General features: G+C 37.6%; 1 protein-coding gene across 1 annotated transcript in view; it reads right to left on the reverse strand.

The window, feature by feature from the left end:
• Window positions 1-273: 273 nt before the first annotated feature.
• Window positions 274-26,775, reverse strand: part of LOC110595280 (GDP-mannose 4,6 dehydratase-like) — a 144,062-nt gene continuing 117,560 nt past the window's right edge. Inside the window, exons 2-4 of the mRNA XM_021710428.1 lie at window positions 10,199-10,243; window positions 1,962-2,048; window positions 274-413 (exon numbers count right to left, since the gene is read on the reverse strand). Of these exons, the coding sequence (XP_021566103.1) occupies window positions 408-413; window positions 1,962-2,048; window positions 10,199-10,243 (138 nt within the window). The 3' untranslated portion in view covers window positions 274-407. The remainder of the gene's footprint in view (window positions 414-1,961; window positions 2,049-10,198; window positions 10,244-26,775) is intronic.

Raw genomic sequence — 26,775 nt, forward strand, 5'->3', positions numbered from 1 at the left:
TGAAAAGGCAGAAAATACACCTAAGTGGAGCTCATGAACATAAGGACCAATCCAAAACAAACAAATACTGCTATTTCAAAGTTAACAGTAGAATTTTATTATATTGTTCAATCACAGAGAATAAACTTTTTTAAAAATCACTTAGTATATCCATTAGGATTTATACTCAAACTAATATTGGTGATTAAACTTGAAGACTAGGACCAGCAGTTATGTTATTGTATTGAGAAGCAAGAGACACAAGTAAAATAAGTAAGATTGCAGGAACACAGTCAGAGAAATCAAGATAATGAAAATACTTACTTTGACATGGCTTTGGGCTCCAAGGTTGTAGATTTCTGTAGGTTTTACTTCATTAATAATCTTTACAAGGCAGGTACTGTCAGTGAGATCACCATAGTGCAATTTCATGTCTTCAGGAGTCAAAAACATACCATTAGATAGAAAAAACAACATAAGCTCAATTTTTTTAAAAGATATACATTGAAATGCATATTTCAAAAGCCTGAAAATCACAGTCAAAATGGAAATGTTTTATCTGATGGTTCTAGAATAGCAGAGTATAACTATCATCTTTAAATAACCTAAACATTAGAAAGATATTTACATATGTTACCTATGCTTGTAAAGGATTTTGTAATTGTAAACTCAGATGAACTTTAAAAAATAATAATAGCATGACAGTTTATACAATTGAAATATCTTAGGCCTCCAGGTGATTGCAAGATGTGTTATATAAGAGTGAGATTCAGACAACATAAAAAACCTTCATACTGACAACGGTGAAGATAGCTGTGTATTACTTCAAAAACTTTTCTAGCAATTTTTAAGTACCATAACATCAATCTTTAAACCATCCATGAAATGCTAATGTAGTGATATAATTGATTAAAGGCTAACTAGCCTATTCCAACTCCTAAATCTAAGTAGTTCCTTAAACTGACTTCATTAGTATAAGAATTTGACACGTGTGGATGGGTGGTTTGCCAATTTAATTTTTTCATTATTTTTACATAATACTGATCTATATTTAGATCTAATGATAGTACCAGTCTGCACTTTGCACAAAGACAATAATAATTTTCAAGGACAATGCACTGAGTAACCTAAACATTAAGGTAGAAAGCCTTTTCTGTGGACAACTAGGTCATCTTCCTGATGATATCACAACTTATACAAGTAACATTCAAATATTCAGGAGCTGAGATGTAAATACAAAATCACAGATGGTTTACAAGCTGACTATAGTGTCCTTGCTATTTGAAAAAACTGGCCATGTAATGCAAACTGAACTTGGAGTTTAAAAGCCCTATGTCCCAATCCTGGCTCTGCCTTCTTCATGGTATGTAACCTGGATAAAGTGATAACCTTTCTGTCTCCATTTCCTCATCTATAAAATAAACTCTCTAACAACCTCATGAGTTACTATAAATATCAAATGAGAAAACATGGTGCTTATGCTATGTAAACTATACAGCTACATACCCACACATTTATTAATAAAATAACAAAACAATTGCAAATACTGACAATGAAATATAGTTTTGATTCTTCTCTCTTTTTGACCTGTCTTCACAAATTACTTGAAAAATTAATTAAATGTACAGATTGTTTCACTTGATTAAATTTGAGCAAACGTAGAAAGCAAAGGAGTGCTGTCAGTATAGAACTGCTGTTACTTGAGGGGAGATAGGGACATCGGCAGAGGGGTGATCAAAGGCATGCATGCTTCCCCTTGGTTATGGTCTGTCTGAGACACCTACCCTATATCCTTCTAACAGCCAAACCAAGATGATATTATGACCAAGGGCAACAAGCAACAAAGGTTTTCATACTCCCTGCAGTAATTCATGACTAAATAACTGTGACTTGATGGGCTTTGAGAAAAATGACATTTGAAAATAACTTATCTGAAGATATGAAGTTATAGAAAGAGGTTTTTGGGGGCAAAAAACACTTACTTCCTTCAATATGAGCCTGAGGATTCTTATACAGATGTTCAATTCGACCCGTATTAATGAACTGGATCTCCGTACAATTCCATGGACCTGAGTGTGGAAAGATAAAAGTAAATTATAAATGTGCAGTTTGGATTAATAATCACTCAGAACTTCTTTAACTAATGTTTAGTTTTATGAAAAAAAATAAATATTATTTTAAATTATTAGACATAGTTCTACTGCTTACTTTCTCCCTAACCACTACCCACCAGCATCCTACCACCAACTCTCTCCAGTGATTTTACTGCCAATCTCAACAAAAGTAATTAGATAATCATGTGCCTTCTTGCTTACTTGTAGATACTCAAATGTCTCCTTTTCCAAACACACACACACTTACAGCATAACTGCTGACAAAAATATCTCTTCCATTTGAAACTGAAGACAGACCATAGAAGGCCATATCAGTAAAACAGTTTTATGGCTGTTTAACATAGAACATGAGGCCATCACGTTTTCCCAGTGTCCTTAGAGCTAGTGAATTTTACATCTATTATGTATATTCCTGGAACCACAAATATAATGAATTAGCAATTGCTATTATGCAGCTAAATGGAAGAGTCAGAAAGTTAAATGGCATGGATTAAAGATAAGATTGATGTACTACTTGATTTAAGACATGTAGAAAACTCAAATGAAGATTTTTTTTTTTTAATTTTTATCTTGACTTAACCATAGTGTGAAGGGGGAAAAAGTTGTTGGAACAGGAATGCATACCTGCCTGATATTTAAGAAAAGACTATTTGTGTCTAACACATAAGAGAAATTGTTCCAGACCTGGCCCTACTTCCTTTTTGTGTCAAGATTGCTCCCTTTGTGCTGCCAATGCTAACACGCGCTTATGTCACCAGCTGCCCAAGATCCAGTTCTACTGGTGGCAGTTTTAATCCTTGACTTATTTTAGAAGTGTTCCTTCTAATGTTGGATAGGTTCATTTGCAGCTGAATACACTTCTATATTTTAACTCAATCGTTTTCTGTCTATTTCAAACCAAAATTAATCCTTGGCATGACTCAAATATTCCAAATGCAAGGGGAAATTATAGGAACATAAGACTTTCTTTCAAATAGAAAGAAATGTCATCGTCATTTTATATGGCATACATGAGAAACTGACTTCTGCAAAGGATACAACACACCCACAATTAATAATTCAGTTAGTTAGTTGCTTTAGCCAAAGAGAAAAGCACTCATCAACACTATTTTCCAAAAGAACGAAACCCAAGAAGTATTGGTATATATGAAATTATTTTAAGAAGGGAACATCGCAAATTTGGTTGACATTTTAAGAGACAAACATTAAAATCTTGGAAACACAGAGATCTGACTATACATATCCATTTTTAAATTTAGAAGTAGTGAAAAACAACACTAATAGTAAGCTTAGAATTTGTCCCCCTCCACGATCTCTAATTTTTCAAGCTGTTAATTAATTGAAAAGTTGAACTGTTCTACAAACTTAATTTTGTTTAACAAAAGCTATTTCACATATATACTTACACCTAGTAGTAAACTGGTGTTTACTACCAAAGTTATTTCTGAAATATGAATTCCTCGGGTGTGTTTTATTTCATTGAACAAAAAAGAATTTCTGTGTTCTAAAAACAGATCACTTAACTTTGACAATAAAAATAATAATACTATAATTTAGGCTACCTTCTCTTGATTGTTGGGTTCTGGGGAAGTTACATATTCCAAAAGCCCAAAAGAGAGAGAAGTGCCATACACATATAAATTACACATAAACATAAAAAAAAGGCTTTGACAAAAATATTAAATGATCTTGATTAACTCAGTGTGAAAAGCAGACACCTACACAAAATCACAAGCAATGAGTAACACAGGTCCCTACTATCACACTTAAAATCAAAAGCATTAAGCACTAATTGCTTTTTCTAAAAATTTTGTTCAAAAGTATTTTAAATTCTCCTAACTTTCAACTTTTGATATGTGTATGCTTTTGATATGTGCCAAATGCTTAATCCATGACAGCAGGTATTATTCTAAGAACTAATGAAAGCTGAGTCTGTCACTTCTGAGACATGTGAAATATAACTTTAAGACAAGCCAAAATGTGTGCAAACTGCATGATCTAGTTAAGAATTTGAGATTAGCAGCTTTCTTTTTACAGAGGGATGTAAGTAGGACTTTTTTGTTTGTTTTTATAAGGATTTTGGAAGAAAAAAAGATGAGGGGTTAGGAAACCTAACTGAAAAGATAAATGAGCTGAATTTGACTTTACAGAAACTTAATCAAAATTATTATTAAATTATAGTAGTTCAAAAACAAAGTATAATTCTGAAAAACTCAGGCCTTAAAATACATGGAAGTGGGGTTTTTGACAAACATGCCCCATTTTCCTGAAAAGGAAAATTTTAGGTTCTCTCAATGTCAAAACAAATTGGTTTTACATAAAAATCTAGAGTCAGATTAGGCACTATAACAGAAAAATGCTTTACTAGCTTATCATAATCCAAAAATGGAAAATTATTACTACTGGATTTCAAATTCCTTAGCGTCTAGACTTACCTTGGAGGCAAGAATGCCTCCCAGGGAGGGTTAATGCCACTAACCTTTTGAAAAGTATGGATTACCTAGGTAATATCAATAGCTAACATTTACACAGCAGTGACCATGTACCACTGTTCTTTGTGTCTATTAAATCACTTAATCTTCACAATAACCTTACTATTATTGTTCCCATTCTACTGATGAGGACAGTGCCTGAGATAACATAGCCAGCAAGTGGTAGTGTTAAAAGACAGAGATGGACCGGGCTCGGTGGCTCAGCCTGTAATCCTGTGCCTTTGGGAGGCTGAGGTGAGTGGATTGCCTGAGCCCGCAGGTTCGAGACCTGCCTGGGCAACTTGGCGAGACCTCATCTCTACAATAAATCAAAAACTAGCGGGGCATGGTAGCGCACGCCTGTAGGTCCAGCTACTTGGAAGGCTGAAGTGGAAGGATCGCCGGAGCCCAGCAGGTCGAGGCTGCGGTGGCCGGGAGTGGCCACTGCACTCCAGTCTGGGTGACAGAGTGAGACTTCAACTGAAAAAAAAGAAAAAGAGAAATAGAAACTGCAGTAACTGATTATGTTGACATTAAGAATAATATTGCAAGCCTGGCTCGGTGGCTCAGCCTGTAATCCCGCGCCTTTGGGAGGCTGAGGTGAGTGGATTGCCTGAGCCCGCGGGTTCGAGACCCATCTGGGCAACTTGGCAAGACCTCATCTCTACAATAAATCAAAAATTAGCTAGGTGTGGTAGTGCGTGCCTGTAATTCCGGCTACTCGGAAGGCTGAGGTGGAAGGATCACCGCAGCCCAGTGGGTTGAGGCTGCGGTGGCAGGGAGTGGCCACTGCACTCCAGTCTGGGCGACAGAGTGAAACTAAAAAAAAAAAAAGATAGAGATGGTCAAATCTGCCAACACTCAGTGTAGTTTCAGAATGAAATCTATAAAAAGTTTTGCCATTTTTCAAATCAAAGCATCAAGCCTGGGATAGCAAACGATTCAGAAAAAATATTTCAAGGATTCTCATAAGTCAAGAAAGGAAGTATAGAAACTCCATGTTCTAACAAATAATTTCTCAAAGATAACAATCAAACAATCCTTATATCCCATTTAATTGCTATTGTGATACTTCATGTCAGAGCTAGTGGTTATACTTCCTTTACAGGACAGAAAACCCACAATTTACCTATTCTTTATCTTAAATTCTGATATGCTATAGTTGTTATTTAATATAGATTTTTCATATAGTCACAGACTGTAGTTTTAAATGGTTCCACTATCTTTTATTTCTCTGATTTTCCTCCGCACTCTGTGCAAAATGGACATGAAAGTATGATGCTGGCTTATCTGCTTACACTGGTGCTAGGAAGGCCCTTGAAACTAGAATGTGCTTTCCCAAAAAGTTTCACTTCTGTCAATTTTCCCCTTTCCCTTATGACAGGAAGGAATGTGCACAGCTCCAGCATCCTAGGCAACAGAACATGCCTGCTGTTCAGTAATACTAATTAATGATCCAATGAAGGAGCTTTCTATACGATCTGTGTCCACCGCCTTGTCCACATTAGACCCTGAATCACTCTGCCACTCCTGTATCAATAGGCCCCTTGAGTCCCACAGAGCTCTGCTGGTCCTATCTTATCTAATCTTCATGACAATCTCAGAAGATAGCTGTGCTTATCATCCCCATGTACAGAGGAGGAAACTAAGTCTAAGAGAGATCCAATGACTTGCCCAAGTCACAAAGCCAGTAAGGGGCAGAGAAGGTATAAGACACAGGTTGTCCAGTTCTGAACCCAAATGTTCCTTGTTCACCCCCTCTTTGCTTTGTACTGGTCAACAGGATACAAAGGAAAACAATTCTTGGCACTGCAGCAATGTATAGAATTAAGCATATAGAGTATCTAAAAGGTGATTTTTCCACAAAATCCAACAATTCCTAGTTTTCTTCATTGTGAGATGGTATCTCTAAGGACTCAATAAATAATGAATGAACATTAGATCTATACTCATTAGGCTTTCAATGTCTATCCTGAGCAAAATTCAAGAAACAAGCAACATTAAAAACTTACCATTTTAGGCCAATTATGTTGGCTCTAGAATATAATCCCAGCACTTTGGAAGGCCGAGGGAGGAGGACTGCTTGAGTCCAGGAGTTTGAGACCAGCCTGGGCAACATAGCAAGAACCCATCCCTAACCAAAAAAATAAATAAATAAAAAAATTAGGTGGGCATGGTGGCACGCACCTGTAGTCCCAGTTACTCAGGAAGCTAAGGTGCAAGGACTGTGCCACTGTACTCCAGCCTGGATGACAAAATGAGACCCTGATTCAAAAACACAAAAACAAAAAAAATTCTACCACTATAAGCCTTTAAATTAAGTCTCTTCTCAATGAGATAACTGGAGCAAGGATAAAGCAATCCTTCACTTTTCACTTTAAAGCGTTCATTCAGAGCATGATCAGATGTGCAGATTTCAGTGGCCACGTCCGATGCCAGCAACTTGGCTCCAGGAATTGAATGCATGTAAGGTCATCCAAGGTAATTAACCATAACTACTCAGTCTGTAAATATATGCCATTCCTTTTCAAGTCATCGCAAGTGTCTGCTTTTGCTTCAAGGTTAGACAAGCGTTTTGTAATTTTTCTTCTTTTTACTAGAGAAAAAGTAAACAAGGGTGCCTGTATTATGCTGCACTAATTCTACACACAGGCTTTGTTTATGCTGGTGCTGCCCCATCACCATCACCCTACCAACCTGGTCCTGCTCAATTCTCTCTGACTGACTGCTGTTTTTCCATATATACCATGCTTCACAGCTTCATAATGAAAAGCTTACTTTGCCATTACTAGGCAATCAAAGTGTGCCTCTTTCTTTTCTAGGAAGAACAACTCAGTCTCAGCATTAAACCCCTTCTTCACAGTGCTTATTTGTTCCTGGCTGGCATTTTGCTTCCCCAAAGTATATTGCTTCCAGTTATTCCTGACCTTGGTGACATACTTTATACAAAAGACTATACTCAAAATAATATGATAGCTTAGAGAAGCAAGGCCTCATAAATTTAAAATATCTTAAGGTACCTTGTTCACTTTCATCATATGAGTAAATCAGTCACCTGATCTTATTGGAGCCTTCAGTTGCAGTTCTCTATCTGTAGTACCCAGGCAAGGAGTATTAGAAAGGACAATTCCTCTGGACCAGCCTTCTGAGTCTTACCAGGGCCTCCCAGTGATTCTGATGTACCTTAAAGGTGGAAAACCTGCTGAGTTAGAAGTCTGTACTCATCCAAATTGCTGATGCTCACCCTCTAGGTTCACAAGTGAAAAGTTGTATCCCTCTCTCATCCTACTTCATGTAATCTATTAACCCTGCTCATATCCATGGTCTTGAGTAACCACGGGACTATAGTTAGTAATTCTGGAAATTTCCCAAAGCAACCAATTTAAAAAATGACTCTAGCATTCACTTTTATCTAAGCATAAAAAGATAAAGCCTACACCAATATCGGATTCCTCTTAATGGCTTATTCTCCAATTATATCAATATCTTAAAATTGAGGATAACAGCCTAGTAAAACTGAATACAGTAAGAATAAACACACTTTCATTCTCACAATGTGGAGATAGCTCACATGTCCCCTGTACTATGACGAGGATTCACTTCTGCCCATACTTTGTGACTCTATCACATTTCCTTCTATCAGTTTACAGAACTCATTCCTATACCTGTCTACTTGTCAATCATTGTTTCTGTGCTAAGTTCCTCCCATTAACTGTGATTTGCCAAGTAGGCCTTCATTGGCTTTTTGTATCAGAATCAAGTCTGCTCTTATAATTTTAAACATGAAAACACTTGAGGTTCCCCAGGCAGTCCTGGGTTCTCATTATATCTACTTCCAAATCTCTCATCCCACCTGTCTTCTGAAATCTACTAGCTCCTTAATGAAACACACCAAAATAGAGATTTGTTTCTCCATGCATTTCTTCTCCCTAGGCTCTTTCAGTAACACTAACCACACCACCTGCCTAAGAATGGTTAACATCTACACATACAAACTAGCCCTATCACTGGTCCACCCACTATCATGGCTGTGCTCCCTCATCCTCTGGACTAGATACAGACACTGCCTGTTGCCATCACCCTCATCTCCACTCTCAATCCATGTCCCACTAGAAGTGGATCTCAACACTCACACAGCTTGAACATCCCTCCTGACATGCCACCTTGCTCTTCACAACTCAGTGACTACTGCTCAGCTAGCTTCTTTACTTTGTTCACTTGATACACAACATATCACTAACCCCTCTCTACCCACCAAACATCTCTCAGCTGGTCTCAAACATCTGAAATACAGTACAGATATCTCTCTGCCAAATCTTTCCTTTTAATATTTATTAAGGCATTAGGTTAATCTAGCCTAAAGACCAAGCCTTCCCTAAAACTAACTCTTTGTACTACATATAACCTACCCTAAAACTCTATGTTCTATAGAATATGTATTTCTCTCTTGATTACTAATAACAACATATGCATATGGACATATGTGTACATGTATCTTTTCGTAATTACATGTCTTATTTTAACATAGCATTAGCTATTAGATATGTGCTAAACATATCTGCTACTACTTCTTAAAGTCTAAAAGTCAAGTTCGCAGAAAAGATTATTGCGTTAAAAGAAAATTAACTTCCTTTCCTTCAAATGTTGTTGGCATTTAAGTGCCAAATTCCTTGCTGTCTTTCCATTTGCTCCAACTGTACATTTTTAAAACAATGTATGTACAATTAAACAGACAATCCAAAATTATTAATATAAACATTCACAAAGCAGGTCAGAGCATATGGGTCACTGTGACGGTATTTGTCCTTTGTATAGCATGAATTTCTATATGTGTATATAGAGGGTGCCAAAAATGTGTACACCCATTTTAAGAAAGAAAAAAGTTGTATTAAAACTGTAGTATTTAAAATGTACTGATAACAAAAAATGAATACAAGTGACGTTTGACTTCTGCAATTACAAGAGGTGCTCAAAGTGGTTACCATCAGCATCCAGAGACTTCTGATTAAGATGAACATCTCTTGAAATGTGTATGCATTTTTTGCCACCCCAGTATATGTGAAAAATGTTCTTTAAAAAATTAAGGTGTTCATACTGAGCTAAATCAAAATTAATATACAAGACTGCCTGTAAGGAAAAGGGACGTTGAAGCTGACAACAGCAGCAGCAGCAGCAGCACACACCTAAAAGTTTCAGCCATAAAATATATGGCTGCCTATTAAAACACAAAACCTCCAGATGTAAATTTTGCATTCACACTAGCCAAAGATCAGCTTGGTTTTTATTGCTCTGTGCAATTTCTGAAGTGTGTGGAACTTTTTTAGGTAACAAAAGACATCAACAATTAAACTTAATTATGTTCCTGCACAGGTTACAGCTCTATGGGAAAATGTGGGAAGCATACAGAGCAGTTCAACAACAAGATGCAGGATAACCACCAGAGCTCACCAGTAGATAACAGCACAATGAGCTGGCAGGATCATAAGCCAGGAGGTACATTCTTCCCTGGGTTCTGATTTGTTATCAGAGTTCCAGTGGAAAAAACACACAGGAGGACAGCAGCAAAGGAAGTGCTGGCCACTGTGTCCTAGTGATTCCAGCAGCTTGTGCCTGCTTGCCCACTGAGTCACCCACCTCATAGCCTTTCTCCAGCAGGAATTCAGCCAGGTACGAACCATCCTGGGAAGACAGAAAAAGTAGAAAACGTCAGTCCTATCATGGCTGGTTTAGAAAAATGGCCTAAACTAAGAGTTTTGAGAAAAGTATTTAAAAGACTATGTGAACTTAAATTAAGATTATAGCAATGAAAAATAAGAATAACACCAATAATGCTGATAGACACCCATGGCATTCCAATATACACAAAGCATGTTCACTAACAGTATTTCATTTGAGCTCCACAGAAGAAGAAACTGAAATCCAGAAATAATATGGAGCAGCAGAAAGAACACTGGAGCTCCAGTATCAGTGTAGATTTGGGCCTAGCTTTTGAAACATGCAAAATATGTGGGCAAAGCAAAAGGCCTGGGTGCTATAGGAACATAAAACAGAAATATTCCTAATTCTGGAAGTTGTAAAAATGAAATTGGAAAGAGATGGGAACTAGGAGGCTTGGGGACAGGGAAGGGTGAGAGTGAGGAGGAGGTGCTAGCATTACTGAAAAAGAGAAGGCCAGGGGACCGTAGAGGAAGGCAGGGGTGTTCTTCCAGGCACTGGCAGGAGCTGGCTCCTAACCCAAGGGTTCAGGAAAGTCACCGAAGGCTTTAAAGGGCTTAAATGGGGGGGTATGGTGTGATGATCAAATTTATACTATTATCACTGCATATGCATGCACATACACATACAAAATTTCTTAAAAAGAAGGTACTCATTTTTTATTTTTTAAAAAGTACTTCATTTGTAGTAATCTTAAATCATGTAGTTAATGCCTACCTTAAAATGAAGGTATCTGAAATCTAAAATTGACAGGTGGGGCCTTATCAAACTTAAAAGTTTTTATACAGTAAAAGAAATCACCAAGAGAATAAAGACAGAACCCACAGAATGGGGGAAAAACTGTAAGCTATGCATCTGGCAAATGCCTAACATCCAGAATCTACAAGGAACTCAAACTGACAGGAAAAAAACAAACACCATCATTAAAAAGTGGTCAAAAGACATGAGCAGACTTTCCAAAGGAAGACATTCAAGCAGCCAATAAACATATGAAAAAATGCTTAGCCTCATTAATCATCAGAGAAATGCAAATCAAAACTACAATGAGATACCACCTCAGGCAATCAGGATGACTATCATTAAGGATTCAAAAAACAACAATTGTTGTTGGGGGGGAGTGGGAATGCTTCTACACTGTTAGTGGGAATATAAGCTATTTCAGTCTTTGTGGAAAGCAGTATGGCATTTTCTTAAAGAACTAAAACTTGAGCTACCATACAATCCAGCAATTCCACTTCGGAGAATATACCCAGGGAATATAAATTGCTCTACCAAAAAGACACCTGCACAAGTATGTTCACTGTAGCACTATTCACAATAGCAAAAATATGGAACCAACCCAGATGCCAATGGACACTGTGTGGATACAGACTATGTGGTATATATACATGATAGACTACAACTCAGCCATAAAGAATAAAATCATGTCCTTTGTGGCAACATGGATGCAGCTGAAGACCATAATTCTAAATGAAGTATTACAGAAACAAAAAACTGAATATTCGTGTTCTCACTTATAAGTAGGCCCTAAACATTAAGTATGCAAGCACAGAGGTGGGAACAATAGGCACCACCCCCTGCTCAAAGAGGGAAGGAAGGAGGAAGGAGAAGAGGAACACAACAACCCACTGGGCACCAAGTGAACTGCCAGGAGAGCTCGCACATAACTCGCCTGCACACAATTTACTTATGTAGCAAATTCTCACATGTATCCCACAACTAATAAATAAATAGAAATGAGGGTTCTTAACTGGTTTTTAACAATTCTTTTAAGATATTCTGGGTGGGGTCTTTATTTAAACTAAAATATTTTATTGTCACTTTTAGAGAAAGAAAAGACATTTAAACTATTAAGAGGTCAAAAGTTGAGAAATCACCATTCAAGAGGTACTATAGTCACGAGCCTCTCCCAGAAAATGAATTGAGTAGACATTTTGCAGTCATTCATGTAATTGCTCATCTACGTTCAGCCCAAGTGGGGGAACCCCTCTATCTTATCCAGACTTAAAAATGGGAGGCACTACCAGAAATTTGTGTCCTCAAAATGAGTTGAGGATGTTTGGGTTTTCTGCAGTTTTTCTATTTTAATAAGCTTAAAATATCCCTTTGAGCTTCAAAAGTTTCTACTTTGTATTCCAGAAAAAAGAAATGAAGCAAGCCTTATTATTATCATTACTTAACTGAAAGCTGGAATTGGAGACACCCTATGGGTCCTGGAAATGACAGGTTGCCAAGCCAGTGTTTACTACATTAATGCAGAAGTCATACATAAATTCAGGCAGAATGGCAAGACAAGGCATACAAGGGACACATTCTGTGGTTCATTAAACCTCCAGCAGATTTTATTCAACTTCTTGACATAAATATTCTGGTTTATAGATTCATGTGGAGAAGAAGATAAATTTTTTGGCATATTCCTTTTCATCACATTCATATAATTTTCATGGTTTTTACATATCTAATATACAAACTAAATCAGATAATGAGGCTGACCAATTCAGACCAGGACAAACCAGGTTGGCCTACACAGACACTGGAAACGTTAAAATAATCAGTAGCCCTATAAGTCAACCAATGAGAAAACCACTTAATAGAGAAATATTTGCAATAAGAATACTCATTTGACAGTAGGTTGGAAAACCCTGGAAAGTGTGAAGTTTTCATGTTATTTTGGTGGCAGTGTTTTGAAGCAAGCATTACTATACTTCGTATGTTTTATATTCTCTTGAAATAAAATGTTTAAAATGCTTTGTGTTTAACCATAGTTGCATAAAGTGTTTTTTTACCAAAAAAAAAAAAAAGTGGAGGTGAATGTGCTAGAGTTCCCTGGGGTGGGGAAAGCTGCCATTATTTAGAAAGCTGATGTGAAACAGACCTGGCCAGGATTGAACCCTGTCAATAAGGTCTTGTTCTTCTCACCCAGGCCACTTCTCAAACTTTCCAACCACACTGGAACATTCTGAACCAACAGTGGCACTGGCTTCCTCCTCACTTCCTTGCCAGACCTCTCAGTGATAGGGCCTGGCTGCACAATGAGTGGGAAATGAGCTGAGAGAGGGCTCCTGGTCTCCCCTTTGTCCTCACTCCAGGGCCCTGAGGGACTCCCAGGGAGACACAGTATCTGAGCAGGCAGATGTCTGCCAAGCCAGCAGAGAAGTCATTTCCACCTCCTCCTGAAGCACAGGGCTGACAGAGAATGTTCCAATCAGACTAATGACTGAAATGTCATAGCAACTGAGAACCTGCAGCTAACATTACGTTTTGACACTTGACTCCTCTGAAACCAAGGAATGAAGAGACGAAGTCTCCAACTAGTTCGCTATGAACACAATTAATCTGGTATAAATTCTTGCCTGGGTTCAATCCTTGTTACAGAAAACTTCATTGTTTAAACTTTTTTTTTCTTTTTAATAGAGATAGGGTTTCACTTTGTTATCCAGGTTGGTCCTGAACTCCTGGCTTCAAAATATCCTCCTACCTTGGCCTCCCAAGGTGCTGGGATTACAGTCTTGAACCACTATGCTCATTCAAAAATTAGACAAATAATGTCCCAATGTGACCCTTTTAAACTTTTAAACTTAATTTTATACATGATTATTAAGGGTACCTATTTCATATTAAATGTCATATAGTTTTAAGCAATTGCCATGGCTTTAACATTTTCAAGACATAGAAATATTTTCTATCCTACTCTCACAAGAACTCAGCTAGAAAGGTAAGCAGCTATTTGGCATCTTGGGTAACTGAAGCTAACCAGCTTGCCTAATATCGCACTAGTTACAGATAAAGCCAGGACGAGAACCCAAGTTTTCCACTCTTTTGAACTAGGGAATAACCTCATCCTCATCCTTCTCTACCTGGGACTTACCAACACATTTCAAAACCCAAGAAAATAATAAAAGATCATAAAATATTAATTTTCAAACCAAAGTGATCTAGTCATTTTCCATTACAGGGTGCTTTATGGATTAAACACTGCTTCCAGTTTTAATCAAGTGACCCAAATGCAGAAAAGCCATGTAATTTTAAAATACTCCAGAGCTCAAAGGAGAAAGGACAGCACCTGAGATTTCCCAGGCCTGAGCTTTGAGCACTTGCTCTGCTCATGAAAGAGTTCAGTATTATTAGAAGGTAGACTTGGATTGCCAGTGGTTGTGTGCTTGGCTCTGGGGCAGAAAGGGCAGAAGGGCTAGGTTCTGGTGTTCCCGATACCTATCCTGTTCTACAGAGGGGTTGGGCCCTCACTTTTCATGGATCACTCAGAAATGTTCCAGACAGAGTCACATAAAAATTAACAATTCCAGAAATCAGTAGAATCATATTTTTACTATAGCATGACAACTACCCTAAAATTACATGACAATAAAAAGCTGAAGGAAACATAGAAAGTTTCTCCCTTCTCCTAGTGGCCATAGATGGCTGGAAAAAGACTGACTGACCCTTACATCCACCAGACCCACCTGCCCTCCACCCCCATAGTAAATCAATGTGGTGATACATATGTGCTGGGCAGGTCTCCTTCCTACAGCAGCAAGAGACTAGTATTTCTTTTCTCTCTTCCAGTATGGATGCACATATAGCCCAGGCAGACAAATGAAAAGGGAGCTTTCCTATATGCAATCTGAGAACCTGGCTCTTCTGAGTTTCATGCAAAAACACATCATATATTTCTGCCTCAGCACCCTTTGGCAGCTTCTTTGAACAGGATAAGGTAAGTAGTATTAGGCTAAGGAAGCCATGTCACTAACAAAATGAATCTTTGTTTGGATCATCTCAAGCATCAGGAAAAAGAATACTCCTACAAAAAGAGGAGTTCATTTGCATTGCTTTTAAGCTCTTTAACTCTATGTAATCTAATTATTCTATAAAAAGGCATCTTTCTAGCTAATTGTAATTACAATATCAAGGTAATCAACTGATACCTCCAATATGAAAAATACAAACACCTCAATGTTTAACAGAGGACACTGTCTGGAATCAGAATGAGAATTTCCAATGATTTAGCCACTGCATTGTGAAGAATCCAGAGGTACAATATATTTGAAAACCATTTATACCTGGCTCATGTTTGTAACACAAATTATTGGATAAAATCTCTGTCAGACTCACAGAATTCAAAAGACCACAGGGATTAATTAATCCAACTCTCTCATTTTATAGATCAGGAAATTGATATTCTAAACAAGTAAATGTTTAGTGTACAGTCACATAGTTAGGAAGTAGCAGAATCTGCACAAAAAAAACCAAAAATGAAAGCCAGGTCTCTGGACTCTAAGACCTCAGAATTTTGCACTAAAAAATACTGAGCAAACATCTAACATGAAGAAACTAATGACTACAGTTGAGAAGCAAGTAAAACACACAAATGCACTATCAGAGTCAATAACAGAGTCATAAGTATCAATACAATGATAATTGATTGATAGAGAGAAAATGGGGACATTATATATATTTAAAACATACAGGTAACTCTCATCTACTATAGTCTTTAAAGTTGAAAATTATTTTCCCATAAATAATGCTGTCACCTAAGACCTGACTTTCACTTCCTTTGATTTACCTGTTGGTAGAGAAGAGCATTAGCAATACAGAAATGTGATCAATAACTTGTGAATAATAAAGAGTTGACTTTGTCCAGAAGCTAAAATGCTTTTTATGTAACCACCTCTTCCCTCTTTTGGAGGGAAAGAATACTTCAAGCAGTTGTTCAGTGGTCGCACATACACTTCATACACATCCAGAAGTGAGAGTGGATGAGTATTGTAGTTCACGCCTGTAATCCCAGCACTTTGGAAAGTGGAGGTGAGAGGACTGCCTGAGCCCAGGGGCTTCAGACCAGCCTGGGCAACTTGGCAAGACCTTATCTCTAAATAAGTCAAAAAATTGGATGGATGTGGTGACATGCACCTGTAGTTCTAGTTACTTGGAAGGTTGAGTTGGAAGGGTCGCCTGAGCCCACAAGCCAAGGCTGCAGAAGCTGTGAGTGTGCCACTACACTCCAATCTGGGCAATAGAGTGAGAATCTGACTCAAAAGAAAAAAAAAAGGGAGAAAGTTTTTGCAACCAGACACAAGCCTTCCAGGAAAGGGAGATAAATCTAAAGCTAATACAGGTATCAATATTTAGAAAGAGGCCAGATACTTTCAATCATCCTACCCACCGGTCTACTATGACACAGAATTCTCTCCCCCAAAACATATTCAGTTTCAAAGGGTTACAATTGTTAAGTTCTATATTCACGGTCAGTGTAAAAAGAAAAAAAAAATCACATATAAAGAAAAAAATCAATGAAGGAAGAAATGACTTAAAAGATTAATTTTAAAAAACATTCTTCTCAATGTGATAGGTTTTTTTCTAAAATGGTATAAATTTTGGTTTTCATTTTTTGATTAGTATTAAGAGCAAAAAGTTTTTGGTGTCTGTGAACTTATATATTATTTTTTCAGGAAATATACACTTTACCTATTTTTCTAGTAGATTGTGTTTTGCCACTTGGTTTGTTCTTATAAGTATCTAGAACACATACAAAATTGACTAATTTTCATCACCAATAAGAGCCACTCAAAACCCAGTATTTTGAAGTGGACTATAGAATTTCAGTCTCTTTTACACTGTAAATGATTATTGTAAACCCATAGTATAATGAGGAACGAAGAATGGAACTATCACAATGTGAATTACGGGCATATTTGTACAACCCAGAATTTGTATAACATTAATTACAAAGTACTAAATTAATTTCTGTAATTTAAGCAGACACTATAAGGAAAATGGGACTAAAATACAAAATAAGTGGAAAGGGAGGGAAGAAGGGACAAAGGAGGAAGGGAAGCGGGGAGGGAGTACGTACTTCATAAGATTTTATTTTTATTTTACTTTACTTTTTCCTTTACCTTTGCCTTACTTTACCTTTTTTGTTTGTTTTTTTGAGTTGGAGTCTCACTCTGTCACCTAGGCTGGAATACAATGTCACGCTCACTGCTGCAGCAGTCTTGACCTTCTGGGCTCAGGTGATCCTTCCACTCTCAGTCTTAGAAGTAGCTAGAACTACAGGCACGCATCACCATACACAGCTAATTTTTTTATTTATTGTAGAGATGAGGTCTTGCCAAGTTGCCCAGGCTGGTCTCAACCCATGAGCAATCTTCTCACCTTGGTCTCCCAAAGTATTGGGATTATAGGTATGAGCCACCTCACCCAGCCTTATTTTACTTTTTAAAGAGACAGGGTCTCACTCTTTACCCCAGGCTGGAGTGCAGTGGTGCAATCACAGCTCACTGCAGCCTGGAACACCTAGTCTCAAGTAATCCTTACACCTAAGCCTCCTAAGCAGTTGCAACTACAGGTGTGTACCATCAAACCAGGCTAATTATTTTTTTCTTTTGTTTGTTTGTTTTCTGTAGAGACGGGGTTTCACTATGTTGCCCAGGCTGGTCTCGAACTTCTAGGCTCAAGCAATCCTCCTGGCTTGGCCTCTTAGAACACTGAGATTACAGACACCAGACACAAGCCACTGCTCCCAGCCTATACTTTTAACATTTCAACACCAAGCCTGACCTAGACTTTTGACATGTTCAGCCTACAAAGAGTTTATCAGGATATAATTCAATTGTAAGTTGAAAAGCATCTGTAAATCCAAAGGCCCTTCTCAACATCCTATATGTGTGCTGGGTGCTATATAATATGTAGATACATCAAGAGTGAGTTCACCTGCTCATTGCCACATGATTAAAAGTATGCCCAAGGAATACTGTATCCCATCGGCTTTCTTTCTTTTTTTAAATGTAAGTTCCTTTAGTTTGAACTACTATTTTCTCCATTCTTCTCACTCTCTCTCCATTCTTGCCTCTCATGCCAAAGTTTCTATCCTTCAGAGAAAAAAAAAAAAATCCCAATGTGACTTACTATTACTACAAATTATGATGGTGGTAGCAACCGCAACAATACTGAGCACATGGATGGCACTTAGTATATGCCAGGCATTCTCTAAGTACTTACTCTGCATTCATTGACTTTTTAAATCCTCATGACAACTCTGTAGTTGGTACTGTTATGTCCATTTTATAAATAAGGAAACTAAGGCAAATTGAGACTAAGTAACCTGCTCAAATTCTGATAGTAGGTAGAGCAAGGAATGAAACTATGTATATTTGTAAAGAATTATCTGTATTGCAATTTGCTTGATTAATAGGAACAACTCACTCCATAATGATGAGCCTAGAGATTTTTTAAAATAAAATTGGCTTTTATGAAATTTATTAACAATGGAAAGCCAGATTAGTGACCATCAAGTACCTACTTAGGCCATAGGTGTTACAGAATGGAGAAGGACAGGAAAGAAACAAGAGATTTAGTTCCTGCCCTATTGCTCTCAGAAGTATCTGGGAAGGCAGGCATTTCCTGGCCTAGATAGGATTATTCTTCAACATTGGCTAGGACCTCTAGATTTCATACACATCAGCACACTCACACGTGTACAGGATGAGAGTAATAACCAGGTTACCCGTACAGCTAATCAAAATGTTCTGCAGAATACCAGCAGATGCATGAGTCATGGACAGAGGGTGGCAAGGTTTTGTGGATGAAAGGAAAGCTCTGAAATACTACCACACTGATCTCTTCTATACTGGATGGCACAGTGCCCTGGAGAAATAAATCACCACACTTGAGCATGAAATCAAGGTTGGGATAAAACAGAGGAAATACAAGAAGCATATCCCTGTCAAAATCCTTTTAAAGCTCTGCCTAACTGGCCAGTTCAGTGCTGATGTGAATAACTCCTTTCAAGTTTAGAACAACAAACAAGATGAAAGTTTTATAGCTTCAGGATTCAAATACATTGATAAAGATCTGTATAGGTTTGTTGGGAAGTTAATAATAAATTACCAGTAAACTTCATGCTTAAATAATAACCTCTCTGCAGTAACTATACACATATATAAAAATTAAAACTGTACAAATTTTGAAAATAGAGTTACCTCTTTCCTTTCCCCTTTCTCGCTATCTCTCAAAGTGACAGTCCATACAATTAGAGGCTGTTTCTTTGCAAAGTCCATGCTTATGTAGTTCTAATCTCTTGAGTAATTTATAAAGGAAATAATGTTTTGCAGGTACTCTAAAACAGAGCTGCACTTTGTCCAGTGTGCAAGGTCATGCTTAATGAAAAACTTTAAATTTGGAAGAAAAAATTTTCAGTAAAAAGAGAAGAATTATGAAATTTTAGTATTTACTTGATTTATTAATGTTTCCTTGTGCGTTTCTTTTTATAGTTTCTGTCCTGGCTAAGGCAGGAAGGCAAAACAAATGTCCTTTTGTTTATGGCTTTAAAAAGGTCATCAGAACAAAAGGATATGCAAATATTGATGACTGTATACTTCCCCATTTCACCATACGTTCATTGATTTAACAGGTTGCTAATTTATTTACATATATTCTTACTCTTCTTTACTCAATTTTTCTTTTAAGAACATAATTAATCAGTATAATACAGTTAAGATTTTTCATAAAATATGCATTTGTCATGATAGAAATGTCACTTATCTGCTCCCTGATGCATTTCAGATCTGCTCAGCAACTATAGCAACCCCTCCAGGCAGGAAACATTGTATCAGTGAAGAAAGATACAAATTAAGAACTGTGGTCTGGTAACTTAAAATCACTCCAAGACTGTAAATGCATATATTTGTAAGAATTTACACACAAAACTGCAGATCATTAAACTAACTGGGCTAACTAATATTCAGGACCCAAGGACAAACCGAGTGTAAAAATGAAGACAAGCAGAGCTTCTAGTGAGTACAACGAATGTTGATTTCACCAGGGTGTGATGTCTGGGGATAGGTTCATCTGGTAAAACTCGATTTTGTTGGATAGTAAATCTCTGCATTTATTTGCTAGGTTGTCGTATATTGTATATTAGGGTTCTACCACACAGAGAAGGTATCCAAAACCATTTGAGGGGGAGGAGGGCCACATATTTAAAAGTCTAAAAGTCTGTGCCTCCACCATCCTCGCAGTTCTGTCCTCCAGTCACTGCCTTGTAGGCTGTACAATCCAGGTGTGAGCTCAATTCCAACAGAGAAACAAAGGGGAACAAAATAAACTGTCAGTGGGAAACCATGATTACAGTTAGAACCCGTGTAGGCTAATGCTTTGGGGTTTATTGTTTTGTTGTTTGGTTTTCTTTTACCAAAAGAAGCAGGACTCACCTCTTTTTATCCAACCACACACTTTAAAATATCCTGACTCAATGGAATTATCAACATTCTCAATATTCCACTGAAAAAAAAACCCAGAGGCATATAAGAAAGTGGAGTTCTCTAGGTTAAGCAAAACAACAACAACAAAAAAACTATCTATCCTAATAGAGATTGACGCCATTGCCCATCTTTGTCTCAGTAGCATCAAACTTTAAATTCCCAACCTGGCCAGGGCCTTAAGCTGAGGAAGGGATGAGCCTTAACTTCAGTGCAGAAGTTGAAAAGCAGATGTCCCCAATTCAGTCTACCCTAAACACATGCACCTTTTGGACTGATCTTACAATATTTAAATGTCTAACCAGCTATTCTCTTCTAATATTTATAATATATTTGGGACAGTTAACTACATCTTGTACATTTTGAGTCATACAGTTATCACCTTTTTATAGACATGGTTATTAACTTAACCTTACACTGCAGCATATATGTTCTTTAAGTATTCATTATTGTCTCTAACAAAGCAATATCTTACATTTCTATAATTCCTTATAGTTGCTAAACACTCTAAGATATTGTTCCTATTTATATCTCACAACATCCTGGTTGATGTTATCCCCATTTTCCGAATTAGAAAACTGAAGAAAGCTTAAATCCCTTCCTCAAGGTGACAGAGCTAGTTAGAGAAATTGGAAGACTATGACACCAATTTGTCCGATCCTAACTACAGCGTTATTTTCACAATACGTCTCCCTCCTAAATAAAAATGTTGCAACCAAAATAAGATGCTATAGCAGTTTTCTAAAGCTCTTCAATTAACCAATAAATGTATATAAACTCATAAAGTTTAGTGCAAGATAAGCTTCTAAATTTAAGTATCTTCAGTTATCCTTGCAATAATCCACTATTAAAAAACACTGCTTGGCAGGTCACAGTGGCTCACGCCTGTTATCCCAGCACTGGGAGGTTGAGGCGAGAGGACGGCCCGAGTCCGAGGGTTGGAGACCAGGCTGAGCAACTAGGCAAGACCTCATCTCTACAATAAATAAATAAATAATTAGTCGGACATGGTGGCACACACCTGTAGTTCCAGCTACTTTGAAGGCTGAAGCAGAAAGATGGCCTGAGCCCAGCAGATTGAGGTTGCAGTGGCGATGTGTGCCACTGCACTATAGCTGTGTGACAGAGTGAGAGTCCAACTCAAAACAAAACAAAAAAAAACTGCTTAAATCAATCCTACCTTCAAGTATACTAAACAAAATGCACGTGTGTGTGTGTGTGTGTGTGTGTGTGTGTGTGTGTGTGTGTGTGTACACATATTTATCAGTGTGTACATGAATGCCTATGTGAGCTCATTCAAAGGGATTTCTATACCTCTATCCTGGGATTTGGAAAAAAAAAAAGTGAGGGCTGTATTTTGAATGTTAAAAGCAGATCCTAGAGCAATCAATCAATTGATAACTATCTATTCTTATCTAAAGTACTATACAAGGCTGGGCATGGTGACTGTGGCTATAACCCCAGCACTTTGGGAGACCAAGGAGGACTGCTTGAGCCCAGAAGTTTGAGGCCGCAGTGAGCTCTGGTTATGTGACTACACTCTAGCCTAGCAACAGAGCAAGACCCTATCTCTAAAAAAAAATAAGTACTACGCAAGGTGACGTGGTAAATAAAAATAAGGCTAAGAAGTATTTCCTACCCCTTATAATCTAGTGGACAGACAAGGAAACAATACATCATCATTATCCTCATCACATTAGCAATAACATTAATGCTTACATTCATTCACTATATACTTGTAATATATGAGACCAGTGCTGGCCAACAGAAATACAATGGGAGTCACATCTGTAACTTTAAATTTTTAAAAGTAGCCAAATTTTAAGCTGGGATCAGTGGCTCAGCCTGTAATCCCACGCCTTTGGGAGGCTGAGGTGAGTGGATTGCCTGAGCCCGCGGGTTCGAGACCCGCCTGGGCAACTTGGCGAGACCTCATCTCTCAATAAATCAAAATGAGCCAGGCGTGGTAGCGCGTGCCTGTAGTTCCAGCTACTTGGAAGGCTGAGGCAGAAGGATCACCAGAGCCCAGCAGGATGAGGCTGCAGTGGCTGGGAGCGGCCACTGCACTCCAGTCTGGGTGACATAGTGAGACTCCAACTCAAAAAAAAAACAGCCATAATTCACAAAAAGTAGCCAAATTTTAAAAAGTAAGAAACAGGTAAAAGATAATTTTAATAATATATTTAACCCAATATATCTAGAATGTTATCACATCAACATATTAATGAAAAATTGAGATTTTTTTATATTAAAGTCTTCAAAATTCAACACAGTCATGCATCACATAATAATAGGGATACATTCTGAGAAATGCATCATTAGGTCATTTCATCACTGTGCAAACATCATAGAGTTGTTCAGTGATTGTCACTGTGCATCTATGAACATCAGAGTGAAACCTAGATGGTAATAGCCTACTAAACACCAAGGCTACATGGTATAGTCTGTTGCTCGTAGGCTATAGTAAACCTGTACACCTTGTTACTGTACTGAATACTGTAAGCAACTGCAACACAAATCACTAGGCAACAGGAATTGACCTAAACCTTGTTACATGGTACATGACTGTATTTTATACTTATTGTGTATCTCAATTCAAATGTAATTTTCATTAGAAATACTTGATCTGAGCTGGGCTCGGTGGCTCAGCCTGTAATCCCGCGCCTTTGGAAGGCTGAGGTGAGTGGATTGCCTGAGCCCGCGGGTTCGAGACCCGCCTGGGCAGCGAGACCTCATCTCTACAATAAATCAAAAAATTAGCCGGGCGTGGTAGCACGCGCCTGTAATTCCGGCTACTCGGAAGGCTGAGGCGGAAGGATCGCCGGAGCCCAGCAGGTCGAGGCTGGTGGCCGGGAGCGGCCACTGCACTCCAGTCTGGGCGACAGAGTGAGACTCCAACTGAAAAAAAAAAAAAAAAGAAATACTTGATCTGTATTTAGATTTCAAAAAAATAACAATTGAAGTAGATCCGCATATTCAACTTGTACCAAATATACTTAAAAGTTTCCCATAACTAAATTGAGTACCAAAAAAATTATTTTTCTATAGTCTTCATATACACATTGACAAAACTGATTCACTTTTGTTTTGAATAACTGATTTGACTTTGAAGTAAAAGCATATCAGTTTCAAATTCACATCTGTTCAAGTCTAATAAACTCACTAACTCTTGTGTCAAATCAGTATTAATATTAAATTCAAGGGAGTATTTGCATAAATTGGAAATCAACTCTAGATTTATCAATACTTACAAAGTGCTCTTCAAATTATTTCTCATTTTTGTAATTAGTTTATGTGATGATTTCTATAAGTAAAATCTTTTTATATTGATTTATGTTAGAAAAAATGTGTAAAATTATTATTATTCACTTGTATTATAAAAACCTTCAATTTCAACATAAATTCTCACACCTGTCTAGATAGGTCACAAATTAGCTTTTCCTTTCCTTGGAGCTTCAATTTTAGCTCATTGAAAAGCAGTGTGATCTGAGTAAAAAGATGTGAACTATACTGCCATAGTATCTTTTAAAGTCCTAAATAATTTGAATTATTCAAATTCAAGTGTTCCTTTGTTTACAAAAAAAAAGAAGAAAATCTTATGGTGGAGTAAATACTACAGAAATCTTTGTAAAACTCACCTGTGACTCTACCAATGAGCACCAGTAAAGATCATAGGCTGTTGCCTTCATGGCCTTCTGTGTCTTTCAGTAGGGCTATAAACTAACAGTGATGCCTGAATTTACATATACAGGTTGAACAATTTTAACTACTATATCTGTGATATCTTTTGCAAAGTTAGCTACTGTATCTTTTATACTTTGTCCAGCTTCAGAATATAGTGGAATGAAGAAATTAGAGAAATGCCAGCCCCTTGTTTTAAAATTCCAATAAATGCCGAACTTCATATTCATCTGAAATTCTTTCTCTGACATAAGTAAAATATTCAAAAATATACCAAAAATTTATAACACTTCTTTATCAAATGTTTTGTCTTTTGAGATAAAGGGTATCTAAAGAATTAATTAGACGTGAATTATTTATTGCATACCTTATCTAAAGCAAGAGAAAAGTACTTGAAATTTTTCTTATTTCAGAGCACAGAAAAAAATTATTCAAAGCAAATAAATTAGTTGACACTAACAAGACTGGTGGTATATTTATGTACATTAATGTAGGCCTACCAAAATAGCAAAGTTGTGTTTAACAGATATATATTTTGAATTGTTTCCTTCTTATAAATTTAGTTCCTCAGGTGTGTTTGTCCGATAGCAACTATCCTTATGGCTATCTATCATTCTGGACCAAGCGATGAGAGGCTATGTCTTCAGCAGTTTGCACTTATTAATTTATGTAATTCTCACAGCTCCCTGAAGTATTTACTCATAAATTATCCCCATATGACAGATAATGGAACTTAAGCAGAAGCAGTGAAGTGATTTACCCAAAGTCACATAGCCATTACTAGAGAATTGGGATTTCAACCCAGGGAGTCTAACTCCAGAGAGACTTACCCACTACTATACAATGTCTAAAGTTCAACAATGGCACAGAGTTTAATGAAAGATGAGGCAAAAGATGCAGTGCGTGTTAGAAAAATATAAACCATACCATTTTGCAATTAAAGGAAGATGGGACCCACAGAAAGACATTGTAAAGGGGGAGAAAAGACTTGAGCTGGATAGATGAAGAGCTAAACAGGACAAGCAGTTAGATGCAGGGAAGAGTGAGTGTGGAAAAGTATAAGCAAGTGCCTTCAGTCACCAACAAAGGTGATAAGCTATTTAGTTACTACTGCAGGCTAAAATATGGCCCCTAGAGATATGACCATGTCCTAATCACTGAAATCTGTGACTGTACCTTATATGGGAAAATAGTCTTTGTAGAAGCGATGAAGTTAAGGATCCTGCACTGGAGGAGATTATCCTGGATTTTGAGTGGGCCATATGTGCAAGCACAAGTGTCAATACAAGAGGGAAGCAGAGGGAGTTTTCACACAGACAGAAGAGAAGGCCATGTACCACATAAGCAGAGATTAGAGTCATGTGACCACAAGTCAAGGAGACCAGCAGCCACCAAAAGCTGGAAGAGGGAAGGAATTAATTCTCCCCTTGAAGAATCTGAAGGGAGCACAGCTTTTCTCTACACCTTGATTCTGGACTTCTAAAACTGTGAGAAGATGAATGTTATTTTTAAGCCACCCAGTTTGTGATGTTACAGCAGTCATAGGAAAATAATACAATCACTATAGGAACTCTCCAATCTTTAGCATGAAAGGTACCTTACTAATCAGCAAGATGTGACTCTAACAAGCAGTGCTTCCCAATTTATTTAATAGGAGAATCCCACCCCGCAAGGGGGAGAGCTGGTGGTGAAAGCAAGCACCCGTTAACATTTGTCATACCTAATATTCCTCTAACATAGTTTGGGAAATCTAGATCCAAGACACACTCTAGAAGCCATGTAATTCAGGCAGAGAAGTCTGAACTTTAAGCAAGCAACAATGCAGAACCACTGAAGTTTTTTTTAGAAATGTTGCAAGAAGTCAACCATTTGGGATGAGGAAATCCAGGATACAGTGCCTCTGGCTTCAAAGTGGCAGAATGCACTGATTTGGGCAGAGAACATACAAGCCGCTGAGTGAGCCATCCCAGTCGACAATACTGATTCTGCCCTGATGAAACCTCCTCCTCTGGGAAGTGTTTCCTGTTGTGAGGGACACTGAAAAACTCAAGTGGTTTCACAGGGTGACAAGTGAGAAATGTCGCAAAAAATGAAAGAAGTGTCATCCCAGAGAACAATAATATTCAAGGGAGAAACAAAATAACAGTAAGTGAAGGGCTAAAATATAACAGAAAAAAATAAACTACAAAGGGTTCAATAAAAGCGAAAAATGAAACCACCAAGGGGAGTGAGTGAGGCCAACAGGAAGGGGCACTGCATTAAGAAGCTCCTTGTCAGTAATGATCTTCTTGTGGAGACTGGAAAACAAGTTGTTAGACTGCTGTAGGAGGAAAATATTCATGCTGAGCAGGAAGCTGGCCCCCAAAACCAATCAGACTCCTCAGCTCTAAGACTCCATGCCACAGACCTGTTTGTCAAACCCACAAGCAGAGTTGAAATAAAAATTGAGTTTTAAAAACACTGTGTTAAACTAGGTGCAAAATTAAAAATATTTAATAACCTGCATAGTACAGGCTCTAACTCAGCAGGATGGCCGATGCTTGTGTGCCTACAGGTGGG

Source organism: Carlito syrichta, unplaced genomic scaffold (genome assembly GCF_000164805.1).
Source record: "Carlito syrichta isolate Samal-C Ts95f unplaced genomic scaffold, Tarsius_syrichta-2.0.1 Scaffold288944, whole genome shotgun sequence".
Classification (NCBI taxonomy): Eukaryota; Metazoa; Chordata; class Mammalia; order Primates; family Tarsiidae; genus Carlito; species Carlito syrichta.